The sequence below is a fragment of the Cyprinus carpio genome, chromosome B19 (assembly GCF_018340385.1).
Source record: "Cyprinus carpio isolate SPL01 chromosome B19, ASM1834038v1, whole genome shotgun sequence".
Classification (NCBI taxonomy): Eukaryota; Metazoa; Chordata; class Actinopteri; order Cypriniformes; family Cyprinidae; genus Cyprinus; species Cyprinus carpio.
Window position 1 is genome coordinate 9,423,106 of NC_056615.1, and position 16,001 is coordinate 9,439,106.

At 39.0% G+C, this 16,001-nt stretch overlaps 1 protein-coding gene across 1 annotated transcript; it reads left to right on the forward strand.

Annotated features, from left to right (window-relative positions):
- Positions 1-272: 272 nt before the first annotated feature.
- mfsd2ab (major facilitator superfamily domain containing 2ab) lies at positions 273-15,988 on the forward strand. Its single transcript, XM_019123808.2, has 14 exons — positions 273-1,404; positions 3,226-3,351; positions 4,274-4,398; positions 9,099-9,222; positions 9,324-9,402; positions 9,484-9,653; positions 9,739-9,829; positions 11,134-11,252; positions 11,432-11,515; positions 13,243-13,326; positions 13,459-13,571; positions 13,658-13,801; positions 14,080-14,256; positions 14,445-15,988. Exons 1-14 carry the CDS (start codon positions 1,318-1,320, stop codon positions 14,488-14,490), a joined length of 1,569 nt encoding a protein of 522 aa, XP_018979353.1. The 5' UTR covers positions 273-1,317; the 3' UTR covers positions 14,491-15,988.
- Positions 15,989-16,001: the final 13 nt, after the last annotated feature.

Consider the following 16,001-nt stretch of genomic DNA (forward strand, 5'->3'; position numbering starts at 1 on the left):
GAGTGAAAGGGGTGCAGTATCCAAATCTTCATTTTCTACTTTCGATTGCGAAATTTTTGGAATCGAGTCCGAATCCGATTCCTGTTTCTGGAATCGATTCATAGAATCGATTCCTCACTGTTGGTTTCGATTCCGTTTTTTTATTTTTTTTTATTTTTTTTATTGAAGGAGCCTAATCTCACCATGATGACTGCATGATAGAATGTATCCTTCTCATAATATGAATCTTCATTTGAAAATAATAATAATAATAATACAAAATTATTATAATACGTAAATTGTAATTTTGTCTGCTTTGCCCGTAAAATGAGTCATAGCACACAGTTCAGCAGGGACATGCGTTTATCGCATGAATTAAACAAGACATAAAGTGTCTAAAATAAATGTGCACAGTTCAGCTGAATGATGAAGTTTACTATGTATGCTTTGCACAATATTAACAAACTCTACAATGAAACAAAATAACCAGAAAATTACTAGGTGATAGAGCTCGTGGTTTATCTGATGCGCTCTCGACCACTGATCTATGCTCGTGACGTTTTCTTTTATAATTATCATTGGCTGATAGAAATCTTTTAAGAAATAGTAGGCTATTTTAGATGGTAATAAGATCAAGTCCCTCGATGACGTCATGATCTATTCTGTCGTGCAGCGCTCAAAATTGTGGACAAGCCAGTTCCACCGTAAAATAACCTCTGCATCTTTTTTTCCCCTTGAACTGGTGCATTAAAACTATCTATCCAAATCAGGAAACTAATCATACTTCTAATCACTATTAGCGAGCATGAGGGAGGCGAATGAAAATAATCTTTTATCTCACAACTCTTGTGTAAATACGGCTTTTAGCGAGCATGAGGGAGGTGAATAGTGCTTCTCAAACGAAAAATTCAGATGATCAGTACCGACTCGTTTTCTTCAGTTTATTTTCGTGAATTTAAATGTGTGCAGCTTTCGTAGGATGCAGCCTTCCGTTTGAGAGACTCCCATAGATCAGCTTTGTTGAACTGAAACAGGCTCTGAATGAGGAGTCGATTCCCCCTGATGGAATCGACTCTCGATTCCCAACGCCTCAGAATCGAGGAATCGATTCTTTTCGGAATCGATTCCCAGCCCTATTTCTACTAAAGCCGACTGAGACAGCTACCGGCAGAAACACAGGTTGAATCCGAAGAAAACGGTTTACGCGAACAGAAACAGTGTTGTTGTTTTAAATCGAACCGGTTAATTTTCTTTCCCTTTTTATTTTTTCATATCATTCAATAACTGGATTCATAGGTAAAGTGTAAACGACTTTAAACGTAAATCTTCAAGAACGAGATGGCTCGAGGAGAGGGCACAGAGCAGTACTCCAATACCAGTCTCCTTCAAAAACCCAGCCCAGATGGAATCAGACTGGCGGCAAAGGTAAGAAACTGAAAATAATTTATCCTTTCATTCAGTGATAAGTTTATTAGCAGCGTATGTGTCTCCCATTACCATGATTTTCCTGTTGAACAGCCACGTAGGAGCGGCGAGAGCTGACCATCGACGTGTCATTTTGTCAGGTTAAATTAAGCGCGTGCACCCCGTCTACATTGCTCGCGACGCGTGGAGATTATATATGATATACAGGAATATTAGACCGTTGCACGTGAATTCTCTGGCTGTTCGTTGATTGTGACGCCAGAGATGTAAATGTATCACGTTTCATCGCTCGTTTAGTTTAGCTCGTTCAATATAAATACTAATATGGAAAGCTCTGTCTGTTCAGTAAGTGCGTAAACTGCTTAAACGTCCCCATGCTTTGTGAATTATTTAAAAAATAAATGCACATTTCCTCTCTCCACCTTACTACTTAAGAGTTTGCATTGATTTTCAATAATGTCATTGTCTGCTAACAATTATTCCTTACTTAAGGTTTATTTATAGCAATCAATCACCCGGCAATTTTAGATGTGTAATATTTGGGTGTAACAAAAAGCCCTAATTTATTGCTGTAAAACATAATATGCATTTATTGCTGATGCAGATAAGCTAAATGAGTCATAGATTCTGCATCCCAAAAGTTTTAGCTGTAGATGATAGATGGAAACGGCTAAAACACCATCATTTAAATTGAGACTGGCTGGAGTCTATCCTGACCATTGCAAAGATAAAGGGAAACCTGACATTCCTAGAAATGATCGGTTGTCTTGTAGAAATGTCCTGTTCGACAGCAGTATTTCACTGTTTAGTGTCATCATTACAAAAACATTGAGTGTGTTTCTCTACTTATGGTTGACTTTATGGCAACCATATTTACCCCCAAACTGTGTACTGTGTACTGGCATCACAAGCGAAGTCAGTATGTGGTCCAGAATAAAAAAAAAAAAAAGCCTCACTCACACTACATGCCAACAAATCTTCTATTAACAGTACTTAGAGAAGCAACTGGCAAAGAATTGTTCTCTGTTCTTGCTATAATATCTATGTTGTGCTGAATCAGTGTCAGATGGACACTTCCATAGGACTGTTATCCAGTGTCTTCGTTACATGACATTGAAGTATTAAGGTTGTCCAAGTGTCCATTAACATGAGCAAGTGGCATTGAGGGAAAACCATGTGCAATAAAGCCAAAGGTAGTTACTTAAGGTCTTCACATTGCAACTTTAATGGTTTATTTTATGAGGATGCATGTGACAGACACTTGACTTATGTATAATAAGTCACTAAACTCACTGAAAATCACACCCACTCTTTATAAATGAGAACAGGAGTGTCAAGCTCATATTTTAAACCCACGACCCTCCCCGAGCCTCTCGAAATGTGCTGATCAGCCGTGAGTTGATGTACTGATGTTCATCACAGAAGAACGCTGCCTGTCTCCTCTGATTGTGTTCAGTGGGATTTCTCGCTTGAGGGCTCCCTGACCCAAATATCAGAAGCTACCCAGCTGTATGGGGAATCAGGTTATGTTTGGATTAGAACCAAACAGCAAGTCAAGCAGAAATGCATAGTGTTAACATAATTAAAACCAGCGCCTGTCTAAAGAGTGGAAGTCCTAGCGATTCAACAACTTAAGCCAAATATACAAGTGTGTCTGGCCACAGTGTGCTACAATTATGTTAGTTTGAATTCCAACTGAGACGCTGTGAACTCATATGACCTTAATGAATATAGCATCTGTACTGTATTCTTAATTATTTGGAGTGTCTTTTTATGAACATCTCAAAACATGTTCTGTTTCTTCCTTTAAAAAAAAAATAGCGTAAATCAAGGGGCCAGTTGTCTGTATGCAGCAAGTTGTGTTATGCCATTGGGGGAGCACCATATCAGATAACAGGATGTGCAATCGGCTTCTTCCTTCAGATCTACCTGCTGGACGTTGCTTTGGTGAGTGAACATCTAAATCATTTGGATCGATCAACTGACTCATCATAGTTGATTAATTTTGATGAATTCGTGGAAAGTATCTCATAACAAAAGATCAGAATGACTTGTAGAATGTAGAATCTGATTGCGATCCTCAGGGGGCAGCGGGTTTCTTTACTCCCCTGTTCACATAGTCTGAAGCGACAAGTACAGTCACAGGGGAATTGTACTGGAAAATTAGTAGTTTTGCAAAGGCCTTTCATGCCATTAACTTTTGGGAGAGTTACTGTAGTCTTGGCAGGCTGATTGGCCAGATTAAAGAGTCTGAATAGGATTGTTCTAATAGCCTTCAGTGTTTATCATGTAACCACTGACTACAGAAGAAAGAAGCTTCCCAGTGTGAGTTCTGCTAATGTGTTTAATCCCATAATTAACAGTTATTCCTACAATACACAATGCCAGCATGACGCACTCAGCATTTCAGAGTTCTCCAGAAGTTTTACAAGTGTGTTGTACTGGAAGTAAAACAATTTCAACTGATTAACTCCGTTTGCCTGTCATGTGGTTTATGGTCTCATGTATCTCAAGGTCGTTGGGCAGGTTTCATGTGCTCCTCTTGATCTCTGTAAGAAGTTGTTGTAGTTTACATGCTGCCTAGCCCTCGAAACGGTTATAAATATTTGTAGATTTATCATGAAAAGTCATATCTGCAACTGATATGTAGTGGTACATACCTCTTCTTTATAACCAATGTATATGTGTAATATTTAACATAACTTTTTCCTGTTTAAAAAGTCTTTCTTTACTTTTTCATGTTGGTATTTCATCTGTTAGTTTGAGTTATTATATGGTCCATTCTGATGCTGAATAAAAGTTCTTGGAAAACTCTCAACCTGTAATGTGTGATGATGACGACATGCTGGTCTTTCTCTTTTCTTGATAGTTGGACCCATTTTATGCCTCCATCATCTTGTTTGTGGGTCGAGCATGGGATGCCATCACAGACCCTACGGTGGGCTTTCTAATCAGCCGGAGTCCCTGGACCAGATTTGGAAGAATGATGCCCTGGTAAGTCTTTTTTCACCTCAGTTTCATTGGATTTCTCCAAGGGTTTACTGTCCAGGTCTTTGTGCATTCATACCTTGATGTTCAGGGCAATCTTTCACATTAAACAAGACTCAGAATTGTTTTGTTTAAGGAGCATGTTGCCTGTAGTAACTGTCTGCCCTTCTTAGGAAAATGATTAGTTTCACAATAAAACCCTCCACTAACTCCGAGGCCTCCTCTGTTGGGTTTAAAATACGTCTCAAATGAATCTCTCCGCTCCATCACTTGCTTTGTCTTCTGACCCATTTCTCTGTTGTTGTAAAATGTCAGGAGGTAGTCTTTAAAGAGGTCATATGGTGCAATTTCAAGTATTCCTTTCTCTTTGGAGAGCTACAAGCTGATTGTGCATACATAAGGTCCCTGAAGTTGCAAAGACTAAAGTAGGGTTGTGCCGATAGATAGTATCGCGTATCGACGATAGTCAGAGATATCGACGATAGCAGATGTCTTTGTCGATAGTCAAGACGATATTAGGCTCATTCTCTGGAGTGCTGTATGACTGATGCATCCGTTCAATTTAACTTTTTACTCCAAATATATGAACTTACCTGTTTTAAATACTTTATATTTAACGTGTTCGTTTATGTCCAATATTTAGTGTTAAACTGTTGGTCTTTAAATGAAATCTACTATTGATTTTCACCGTTGACTGATTTTGCAGAACATTTAGACTGATGACTTCTGTGCGCAGATGCGGCGAATTTGTCACAGGACGCGCGATATGACAGTTGTGTCCGACTATATATGAACTAGCTGTTTTAAATATAGTATTTTTATATTTAACGTTAGGTTATCAGTAGGTTTGAAAGTATATTTTTTCGATTATTGGTAATTCCATAGGCTCACTCTCGCGCACCTGTGCGGTTTAAAACACCAAATAGTTATGTACGCTATGACAAGTACAGAGAGTCTCTCTCTTGCTCGTGAACCTATGAGAGGAGGTAATTCTGACTTTGCTATGACAATCTGGCGCTTCTGAATCAGCTACTGTAAGTATGTTTTGTTATTAAAGTATTTGCTATTGACTGTTCAAATACAGAGTTTTGCGCGTCGTGTGTGTGTGTGAGAGTGAGAGAGAGACAGGGTCACAGATTAGAGTCAGCTGTCTTAACCGTCCGTAGCTTGTGTACTGCAAACACATACGAGCTTCATCATTGTGTCTGTCACGCGACTCTGTTCCCATTTCGGGATTGAACTGATGGTAAAACTAAGGACATTATTAACTGTCTTTACATTTATTTTGAAAGATTAAGCTCTCGATTATGGAAAGGGGCGTTACTTTTCAGACGAGTGCTTGCAGTGTTCAGCCAATCACAATGCACTGGATCAGCTGGCCAATCAGAGCAGACTGCACTTGTCAGAAGGAGGGACTTTGTAGAAAATTACTCGTTTGAGAGAGGCGGGGCATAGAGGACATACAATAATGTACAGTATTTGAAAAATAATGTGTTTTTTGAACATTAAAGCATGTCAACATATTCTGTTTCACCAAATACACAAAATAATGATCTTTAGTTTCTAAGTCAGAGGAGTCTTGTGGGCTGAATGAAGTCCCCTGAGCTCTCATGGGGGGTTGAGGGGCGTGATGGGCGGGGGGCTGGATACACCACAGCAGCTTTGCCTTCCGCCAGTTTGCATTTTCAGCTGGCCAATCTGATTTGATTCTACATCACATGCATGACTAAACCACTTTATCAGGGTCCTCGCAACAAGAAATGCTTGCCATTGAGCAACATATTATAAGCAAGTTAAATGGTTCCCTTTCTTAACTTTCATTGTATTTCAGAATATATGGAGGCAAATAAGCTTAAGAAACCAACGTTTGGTCCAAAACTAGCTACCAAGTGATGGCATAATTTAGGTTAAATATTAGCTTTTAACTCATTTTGGTGTAGCTAAATATTACTTCTAGCAAAAACATATTCACTGTATTTAGACCATATGCCCTGAATGTTGGTAATTTGGTTGTGAAAAGTGCAAACCTCACAGAAAAGCAAAAACGAAATTGCTAATACTGTTTTTAATTTGACCTCACGAGGCTAGTGACCAACATTTTTCCAATTATTTTTCAGAACATCTTTTGATAGATGAACAGCTCTTTCCCACCACACAAAACCATAAAATTTTAATTTTGCATCTAGTGACCCTTAACCCTGCACTCGCACAAGCCTTATCTGTAGTGACAGTGATGCCTGGCAGGTTCTCTACACAATTAAGGCTTTTGGGTTTGGTGAAAGCCTTATTGGGCTAGACTGTGAGAAATCTGAGTTTGCAGCATCAAATGAAGTAAATAACCAGTTTATCATTTCTTTATCAACTGGTGTTCTCAATCTTGGAAATATAGGCGATCAGGCTAACATCAAAAGCACTGTACAAGATTCCACTTTCTCTGTCTGATGTTTGGTTTGACAATTGTGTAAAAGTCATCAGAAGTAGAAGGTCACTCATTGTATGAATAATTGGAAAACCACTCTGAGGAATTGATGGGAATGGGGGATGGGGTGAGGAATCTGCGTCTTCTTTTTAACTGGACTCAGGGCGTGTGAAGGAATCTGGTAGAAAGCTGGTGAGAAAGTTCTGCCCTAATGAGCTCATTTCAGTGACGCTGGATCTGAGCAAGATGGTTGTATCCTCTCAGGGTGGTGTGATTTCAAGATCCCTAGTGATGCTAGACTTGTGCTGTGATGTCGCTTGGGAGTACATGAGACAGGTTTGTTGGTATATGTGGGAGAGAGGGGACTTTTTCCTCCCCTAACTATCCCCGTGGAGAGTCATATGGACCACAAGCCTGTATAATTTCATTTTCTCTGTTTCATCACATGCATTATTAATAGTCACAAGCATGTGAGTTAAGCTGTCATAATCCTAATAAGGGAATTCATTGCAAAGGTTAGTCACACTTGCAATGGTATATTAAATGACATGAGCTGGGGAACTGTAAAGCAAATGTCAATATTTGAACATGTGATAGTATCTCATAAATTGCCAATGATTTTCAAGGCACCATAAACCTAAAAAAACATTTAGAGACAGAACGGCTAAGAGGGTTTCTGATCTTCCGTAATCCATGGGATATTTTCTGTCTATAAGCGACTCGTGTTGTGTAGATCAAATTGCAAATTGCAAATGTTATGAATAACACACCATTGTGTTGTGCTGCCAGGCTTAGAAGGAAGGCACTCCTTTTTTCGTGCTGCATGCCTTGGGGGTTGGGAGTTATATGCAAAATGCGGCAACTCTTGAGTGGTCCAACCCACAACACACCACCTCTGTCGTCCAATCAGAGTGAGAGGGAGGCAGACCAACACAGCTTCAAATCTAAAGGCAGCATACGGGGGTTACTTTAGTTCAAATGTCAGCCTTGCTTGTAGAGAGACATTGTTACTATTTTGAACTGTTAACTAGTTGCATCTTTTTGCTATATGTGTGCACTTGAACATTTGTTCAGTTAAGGCTTTTTCTTGCTTTCTGATTACATATTTTAAATACAATTACAAACCAATTCAAGAAACTGTTGAGGAATCAAATATGTGCTATTTATTTTTATAACAAATGTTTTAATAGATACCTTCCTACCTTTATGTCCTATTAAGTTTGTGTAGACAAATATTAATTTGTTCAGTGCAAGCAAAATCCAATATCTAATCTAAATAATGTCAGGGTGATTTTTATTTTTTAATTTTTTTTTAAATAATATTTAGTTTGTTTATTGTAATTTATCATTTAACTATATTTTGTTATTTTATTTTTATAGAGAGGCTAAAAGTTTTGTTTTTGCACAAAATATATAATGATAATAGTATACTAAAGCTCAGTGAAAACATCTGACGTTACTTGAAATTAATATTTTTGATCTTACGTCAATACATCTTTGCGTTAAATTCTCTTGAATAACATCACCGCAGTACCTTTTTAAACTAGAAATGTAACACCGACAGGTTCATGTGAAAACTGCAAACGCTTTCTGGGAAATAGCTTTAATGACTTACAGTATATGGGTGGTGCTACACCTTTGAGTACTGCAGTCTTATTGGTAGCTAAAAGCATTATGGAATCAGCCAAAATATTTAATAAACAAACAGAAAGGGGATGGAGAGGGGCGTGGGATGTACTGACTGAATACAAACATTCACATTCTGCGTAAATCAGTGGCATTCTGTGGGAACCGATTATTTTAATAGGAAAACCGCCAAGTGAGGCTCCGCTTTTTCCACAAACCTTTTTTTTTTTTATTTTTTTTTTTTTTGGAAATGATGCTGGGTTTTACTACTCGGCATGTTATGTCACTCTACCAGGAAAACAAATGTGGTACCATTCAGTTCTATGACGTGTAATGCACCTGAAATGCTATTTCCTTGCACAGATGCGACAGATTAAAAGCAGACAATGCATTTCCACTTCAGCATCCTGTTGGCCACATAGGTCACTGAACAAAGACAGGAAGTCATCCAATCAATTCTTTCATTTCTCATAGTCATGGTAGGGGACAGAAATTACACTGTGCTTGACAAGTTTCAGTGACACCTAGTAAACTTCATCTACATGTACCTGATCCCAAACCAGTTTATCATCAAGCAGAAGCAGAAAACCAACCTGGTTATACTTCATTTTTTTTAACCTTTTGTGCATTTCTTCTTATCTTATATATCTTTTCCTTGCAGGATTGTACTGTCTACCCCATTTGCTGTGCTATGCTATTTCCTCATTTGGTACGTGCCATCTGTTGACCAAGGCAAGGTTGTTTGGTACCTGATCTTCTACTGCTCCTTCCAAACATTACAGACAGTGAGTACCCATCTTTATATGAGCATAAGTTGTAGCCTGCAAAGTTCCTCATAATTTCCTTCTTGACCTTTTGGCATTTTCTTTTTTTTCTCAAAAAACAGTGCTTCCACGTACCGTATTCTGCACTTACTATGTTTATCAGCACTGAGCAGAAGGAAAGGGATTCAGCCACAGCCTATCGTGAGTTTTAAAACATCTACAGCTAGATACATCCATCCACCGTTTTTAAATTCATAGCTTACCGCCAATCTCTTATCTCAGGAATGACTGTTGAGGTTTTGGGCACGCTCATTGGCACTGCTGTTCAAGGTCAGATCGTGGGAATGGCTAGCGCTCCTTGTATCAGCGCTGGCGAGGACCTGAACTCTACCGATCTGCAGGTGGCTTCCGAAGTCAACATCACTGAGCCTCATGTTTCACTGGAGCATCTGGTAAGGATTTTTTCTTTTAAGGTTGACTAAATTCAAATTCTTGCTGTATTGGTATTAAATGCCTGGTATCATGTGGTTCCCACAGAGAAATGCTTATATGATCGCATCTGGTGTCATCTGCTCAATTTATGTCCTCTGTGCCATGGTCTTGTTCCTTGGTGTGAAAGAACAAAAAGGTAAGTGCTACTACTACCGCAAAGTTACATTATTACAAATGAAACTTACTCATGATCCTTCAGAAATCATTCTAATATGCTGATTTGGCGTAGAAAACAGTTGTGCTGCCTAATATTTTTTTATAGAATGCATTTTTTTCAAATTTCTTGGAATTGAATAGAAAGTTCAAAAGAACAGTCTTTATTTGAAATAGAAATCTTTTGTAACATTGTAAATGTCTTTACTGTGACTTTTGATCAATTTAATGCATCCTGGCAGAATAAAAGTAATGATTTTCTTTAGAAAAAAATCTTACTGACTCCAAACTTTTGAATGTTAGTATAGCTTCTGTCTTAAAGACTTTATGATATCATAATTTAAGACTTAATTGTATGCTTTTAAGCTGTTAGCTATGAGGTCTTGTAGAAATTTTAAATGTGTATGTCTAGAGAAGTTTCATCTTCTAATATGCTGGTAAAATTCACAAGTATAAATGCTGGAAATGTACCAAAACTTTGATGACTCATGCCGCACAGCAAAAATTTTTGTCCAGTCCTCTCTAAAATGTCCCTACTACTGAAACTGACTTGTAAACAGCAGATCATAGTTTTTATCTGTGATGTAACTAAAGCCAGTTGGCTGTCTGACAAAACAAGGAAATGATCCATACAGTATGTCTCACCCATACTTTCTGTTTCAGTGAGAAATGTGTGTTAACAATGAATCCCATGAAGTTGTTTGCAGATGTACCCAGGTTTTTCCAAACAGCTGGGGTTTCTTTAAATCAGTAGTAGGCCCACAAGCAGAGCTCAGCTGCTCGCAGGGAAATGCCAGTGAATAAGCTTAGCAGGGTGATTAGCTTTCACAGCACAGATAGGGCTGTCTAAATGATGCGCATGGTTTGGGAAGGTTATTATAGGTGTTCTCTAGAATAGTTTATTTTCAAGTAAAATATCGAGCCTTAACATGCAGACCTCAGTAGACTTTTCTAAGGAAAATCAAGCACAGTCTTGCCTCATCATCACACCTCATTTGAGGATTTATCACGCTCAACACTTAGAAATGAAAGTGTATGAGAAATTAAACAACACATTTTGTGCCAGATTCCTTGTCATGCAATGACTCATTTTGGAAGCTAAGCAAAATGTTAACGGTTGTGTGAACCAATTTCCTTCGTTTTGATTCTTCAGTAAGTTAACACCTGAGAATTGGTGGGGAAAAATCCTTCTCTTCCCCACTGCCCTGTTATTAATTGCATTTAATGTTGCACTATTAATTGCCTTTTGTTTCCATCATCTTATCTGGCCTCTCTTCTTTTTGACAGAGACCTGCAGGGTTAGGACTGAGCCCATGCCGTTCTTCCAGGGCATTCGTATGGTGATGGGTCACGGCCCGTATGCCAAGCTGGTCATGGGCTTCCTCTTCACCTCTCTGGCTTTTATGGTGAGTCCAAATGATACATTAATTCCATGTTGAGCCATGGTCACCACCAGCCGTTTGGGTTGTTTGAGCTGTGACCGCCATGGATGAGCACTGTTGCCTTTGGCGATCGCTGTATTTGTTAGGTTTTGCTAAGCTGTCTTTACTGTGCAGCTTATTATTTCTATAAACATTTCTTGCAGTTCCTGGAGGGAAACTTTGCACTGTTCTGTAGCTACACCCTTGGCTTCAGAAATGACTTCCAAAACATCCTTCTCGTCATTATGGTGAGCAAACTAAATCTGTGGGCTTTTTGAATGCTAAAGACTCTGTATGGTTTGTAAAGATAGGTGGGGTGTCATTACGGAGTGATTGACGGTGACATTTTGACAGACAAATGTACAAAAGGAGAGCACTTGATGGGTCCTTTACATAGCACATTTGCATAATACAAGTTCCGTTTTTGCTGACCATCTGAACAGACTAGTATTTCCAGTAATGTATTACGCCTTAACCCACCGACAACTCACGGCTTTATTCATAAAATCTCCAGTATCGCAGACAAGTTGTCAGTATCCAGAGTATTGACAACTAGATTATTGTAGGGCTGTGCAAAAAATAGAATACGATTTTCATGCGCATCTCTTCAGTAAAGGCGCTCCTGTGATTAGTAGTATATCTCCAGCACGTGCGTTAAGATCAGGGTTGCCAGGTTTTCACAACAAATCCTGCCCAGTTGCTTCTCAAAACTAGTCCAAAACTAGCCCAATCGCGTTTTCAGGAGGTTCCCCGATGAAAATTGCATCCCGGGGTTAAAATATAAGTTTTTTGGCAGGGTTACCTAGGTAATATTCACATTTTAGGCGCTATATCACGTTATTAGTATTGGGGTCACTTCAACCCGTGAACGTGAAAAACAACCACAGACTTGGCAACACTGGTTGGCATTTACTACACAGAGCCGTAATTCACTGACAATCTACACAAAATCGATTTTAAAATCGCAGGCGATTCTTTGTCGATTTTGAAAGCGATTTTGTGGAGCTTGTCGGTGGACTACGGCTCTGTGTAGTAAATGCCGCTCCAACTGAACCAGTGTTGCCAAGTCTGCGGTTGTTTTTCATGTCCGCGGGTTGAAGCGACCCCAATACCAATAACGTGATATTTAGCCCCTAAAATTAGAATTTTACCAAGGCAACCCTGACAAAAAACGTATATTTTAACACCGGGATGCAATTTTTATCGGGGAACCTCCTGGAAATGCGATTGGGCTAGTTTTGGACTAGTTTTGAGAAGCAACTGGGCAGGATTTGTTGTGAAAACCTGGCAACCCTGATCTTAACGCACGTGCTGGAGATATACTACTAATTACAGGAGCGTCTTTACTGAAGAGATGCGCATGAAAATCGTATTCGATTTTTTGCACAGCCCTAGATTATTGTCCAAGGAAGAAAAATGTTGTTCATCTAGTCTGAAATAACTAGAATGTTTGTTCATTTGTCTTTGTCCTTGAGATCAGCATGTTCAAAACCCAGATTCCTTTAAGAATTCATGTTCAGTAAGAGCGTATCATTGTAGTCATGTAAAACCCAGTCTGCTGACTTTTTTTCAGACTACAGTAACCCTCGTTCAGGGAGCTGAATGCATGAATAGAACGTTTTCAGGCATTGTCCTACATATGACACGAAACATTTCAGAATTGTTGTCAGGAAGGTGTGTTAGGAAGCATTCTTACTGATGGGAACCTGTGTGAACACACAGATAGATAAATTCATTGCCAGAAACCTAATCTTAGCTAACCATCTTGCAGTGCATTGCTTTTATTGTATTACAAACTGATATCTCTGTCGGCAAAGATCATCAAAATGTTTAATATTTAAAAAATGTTTGTCTTCCAAATCATCAGCATGTGGCGTGACCAACATATACTCAAAAACAAAAACTTTTTTTAATCCTGCACACTTTTACAGTAGTTGTCTTTGAGCTAATTCTATATTAATTTTCTCTCTTTCAGCTCTCCGCCACACTTGCCATCCCATTTTGGCAATGGTTCCTCACAAAATTTGGCAAGAAGACTGCTGTGTTTATTGGGACTACAGTAAGTACTGGCAGCGGCACATAAACCTTCATTTAATTACACTAAGTGACCAACAGCAGCTGCTTCTGGTCTGTCATCTACTGTAATTGATGCTTTGGTTCCTGTTACTGATGGTTTATATTCTCTTTGCAGTCTGTGGTGCCTTTCCTGATCTCCGTCGTCTTGGTGCCCAGCAATCTTATTGTGACGTACATCGTGTCCTTTGCCGCTGGAGTCAGCGTTGCAGCGGCCTTCCTCCTGCCATGGTAAGTACCTGAGAATTGTACAAATGTTTGTGCACTTCCAGATTTGGTGCATTTTATTCATGGAGTGTGCTTTCCTGTATTCTCAGGTCCATGCTTCCCGACGTCGTGGATGATTTTAAAGTCCAGAATCCTGAATCTCAGGGCCACGAAGCCATCTTCTACTCCTTCTATGTGTTCTTCACCAAGTTTGCATCTGGAGTTTCCTTGGGGGTCTCAACTCTTAGCCTTGAGTAAGTTTCACAGCCTTGCACATGAAATACTGGCTTTTAAATTGGATTATAGTGTTCATGATCCACTAAGCCCGGCTTTCTGTTTTACTGTGTGAGAATTAGTCTGGCCTCCTGACATTCAGATATAATGCGATTAGCGTCCGCTTTTATGATCCTTTTGAGTCATGACCATATAGGATTGTGTTTTACTGTGAGATTCAGTGATCAGTCACGAGGTTGGATTTATCTGGATGAACATGAATAAGATTTTAATCTCTCGTTTCTTCTCTTTTAAACAGTTTTGCCGGCTATGTGACGAGAGGTTGCACACAACCTGCCGAAGTCGATTTAACATTGAAGATCCTGGTGTCTGCTGCTCCGATCTTCTTCATCATTATCGGGCTGCTAATATTCATCTCGTATCCAATCAACGAGGAAAAGAGACAAGGCAACAACAAACTGCTTAAAGAACAACGGTAAAGCCACCTCTTGATTTGAAGTCTTCCAGTCACATGTTTTGCTTAAAGACATTAATCCTGCTCAACATTCTCGAAATCTATGAATTAACTTGGTACTTTTAAACCTCTGAAGCTGATTAAATGGCATTCTTTAAATTGTTTTGCCTAACTTTGTCCTGTGTATATGTTGTTTGTTTTTTTTCCAGAGAAAATGAGATCGACTCGGACTCCACTGAGCTCAATGTGGTTTAATAGCACCAGAACACTAGACCGAACATCGTGCCAATTGCATCGGACCAACAGAGCCAAAACAAACTGAGTGGATGCTTTGAACCAACCATGCTGCCTTGTGGCTAAAAGCTTCCACCCATATCACCCTTACACGACCCCAAATCAACTTGAAACGTAACCTTTGCCAGCTCAAGCTCAAAGTGCCTTGCCATTTCCAGTTGCAAGTGCTTATGGACGCTAGAAGCGTTTCCCTGAGTTGCACAAGGCTTATGTGTGGCCAGTATTTGTGCTGCTCGCTGGTATAGGATCTCAAAGCAGTGTCCAAAAAAGCCAGCTTTTGAGAAGCACACATCTAAACTGCACTAAAAATGATCTGAGGTGGGACATGTCTACCATAAGAAGAAATTGGAACATTTTAAAAAAAGGTTTTTAGGTGCTAAAACCAAAAATGCATCGTGATTGAAAGGTACATTTTGGGAGGAATATCTGTGAAACTGTACACAACTAAGTAATATTTGTATGTAATTTAATATTTATGAATGCTTTTGTGCATCTAACTGGATAAGCAGACTTGAAACATTGAGACGTGAGTGGGGTTTGATTACATCGAACTTCAGTATTGTGCACAAAAGGTTATTGTTTATTTCTTGTATTACTTTCCTATTGTGCTGCTTTTCATCTGTCTCTGCTCTCTTGGGGCAAACAGAGCTCTTTTAGAGGGATGCGCTGAGGGATGAACTCACAAATTTGGTCCCTCAACACCTTCAGATGATATGCTTCAGATCAGAGGATCTTATTCGATTAAGTTCTGGATGGGTTCACTAAAGTGTGGATGAAAGTGTTCCTGATAAATGAGGATATGAACTAGCAGGACGCCATCCGACTATGTGGGGTTAAAATGTACGATCCATTGCTTATTTTGTGAGGGGGAACAAGATTAAGTATTTATTACTTTTGTTTTAGATCGTATGTTGATTTGATTATGTCTGTTTCTCCCATCTTCCTTAATTTATCTCGTTTAAGGGCCTCCGTTACATGAAATAAGGGCAATTAGAGCTGGCACTGCTGAATTATGTCTAATATGCCATTAATTCCTATGGAAAAGCCAATCTGTGTGTTTACAAGTGACACTGCTGTTTGTTTAGGTGCTAAATTAATCTGATTTCTGGTCTGTTCGTTTTCGTGTCAGTGTCCGTACAGTAGTTGTCTCAAAAGTGCTTTTATTATTCTATTGTGCTCTGCCTGTAACTTCTGTGTCAAAGATCTGAATGCCGAGTGTTTCTCTACCATCTGTAAGTACTGTGATATATGTACATAGACCATCTGATCAAATTTTCTGTTTGGGGAAATTGTAATGGCTTGTAAAAAATATTTGTGTAAATGTCTTTTTTTTATATGTACATATGATATGCATTGAAATCTCATCAGTGCATGTTTGGAGTCAATACAGTTTTCTAACATGTGCCAATTTTGTGTTGATGCATCTGTGAAAATGTTTGTTAATAAATACTTATTAATATCCAAGGATCATC

Bases quoted from the DNA above. Each gene is read 5' to 3' on its own strand.
- mfsd2ab (XM_019123808.2), top strand. From the start codon at position 1,318: ATGGCTCGAGGAGAGGGCACAGAGCAGTACTCCAATACCAGTCTCCTT. The intron at 3,352-4,273 runs GTGAGTGAACAT...TTTTCTTGATAG, and splicing joins ACCTGCTGGACGTTGCTTTG to TTGGACCCATTTTATGCCTC. The intron at 4,399-9,098 runs GTAAGTCTTTTT...TTTTCCTTGCAG, and splicing joins TTTGGAAGAATGATGCCCTG to GATTGTACTGTCTACCCCAT.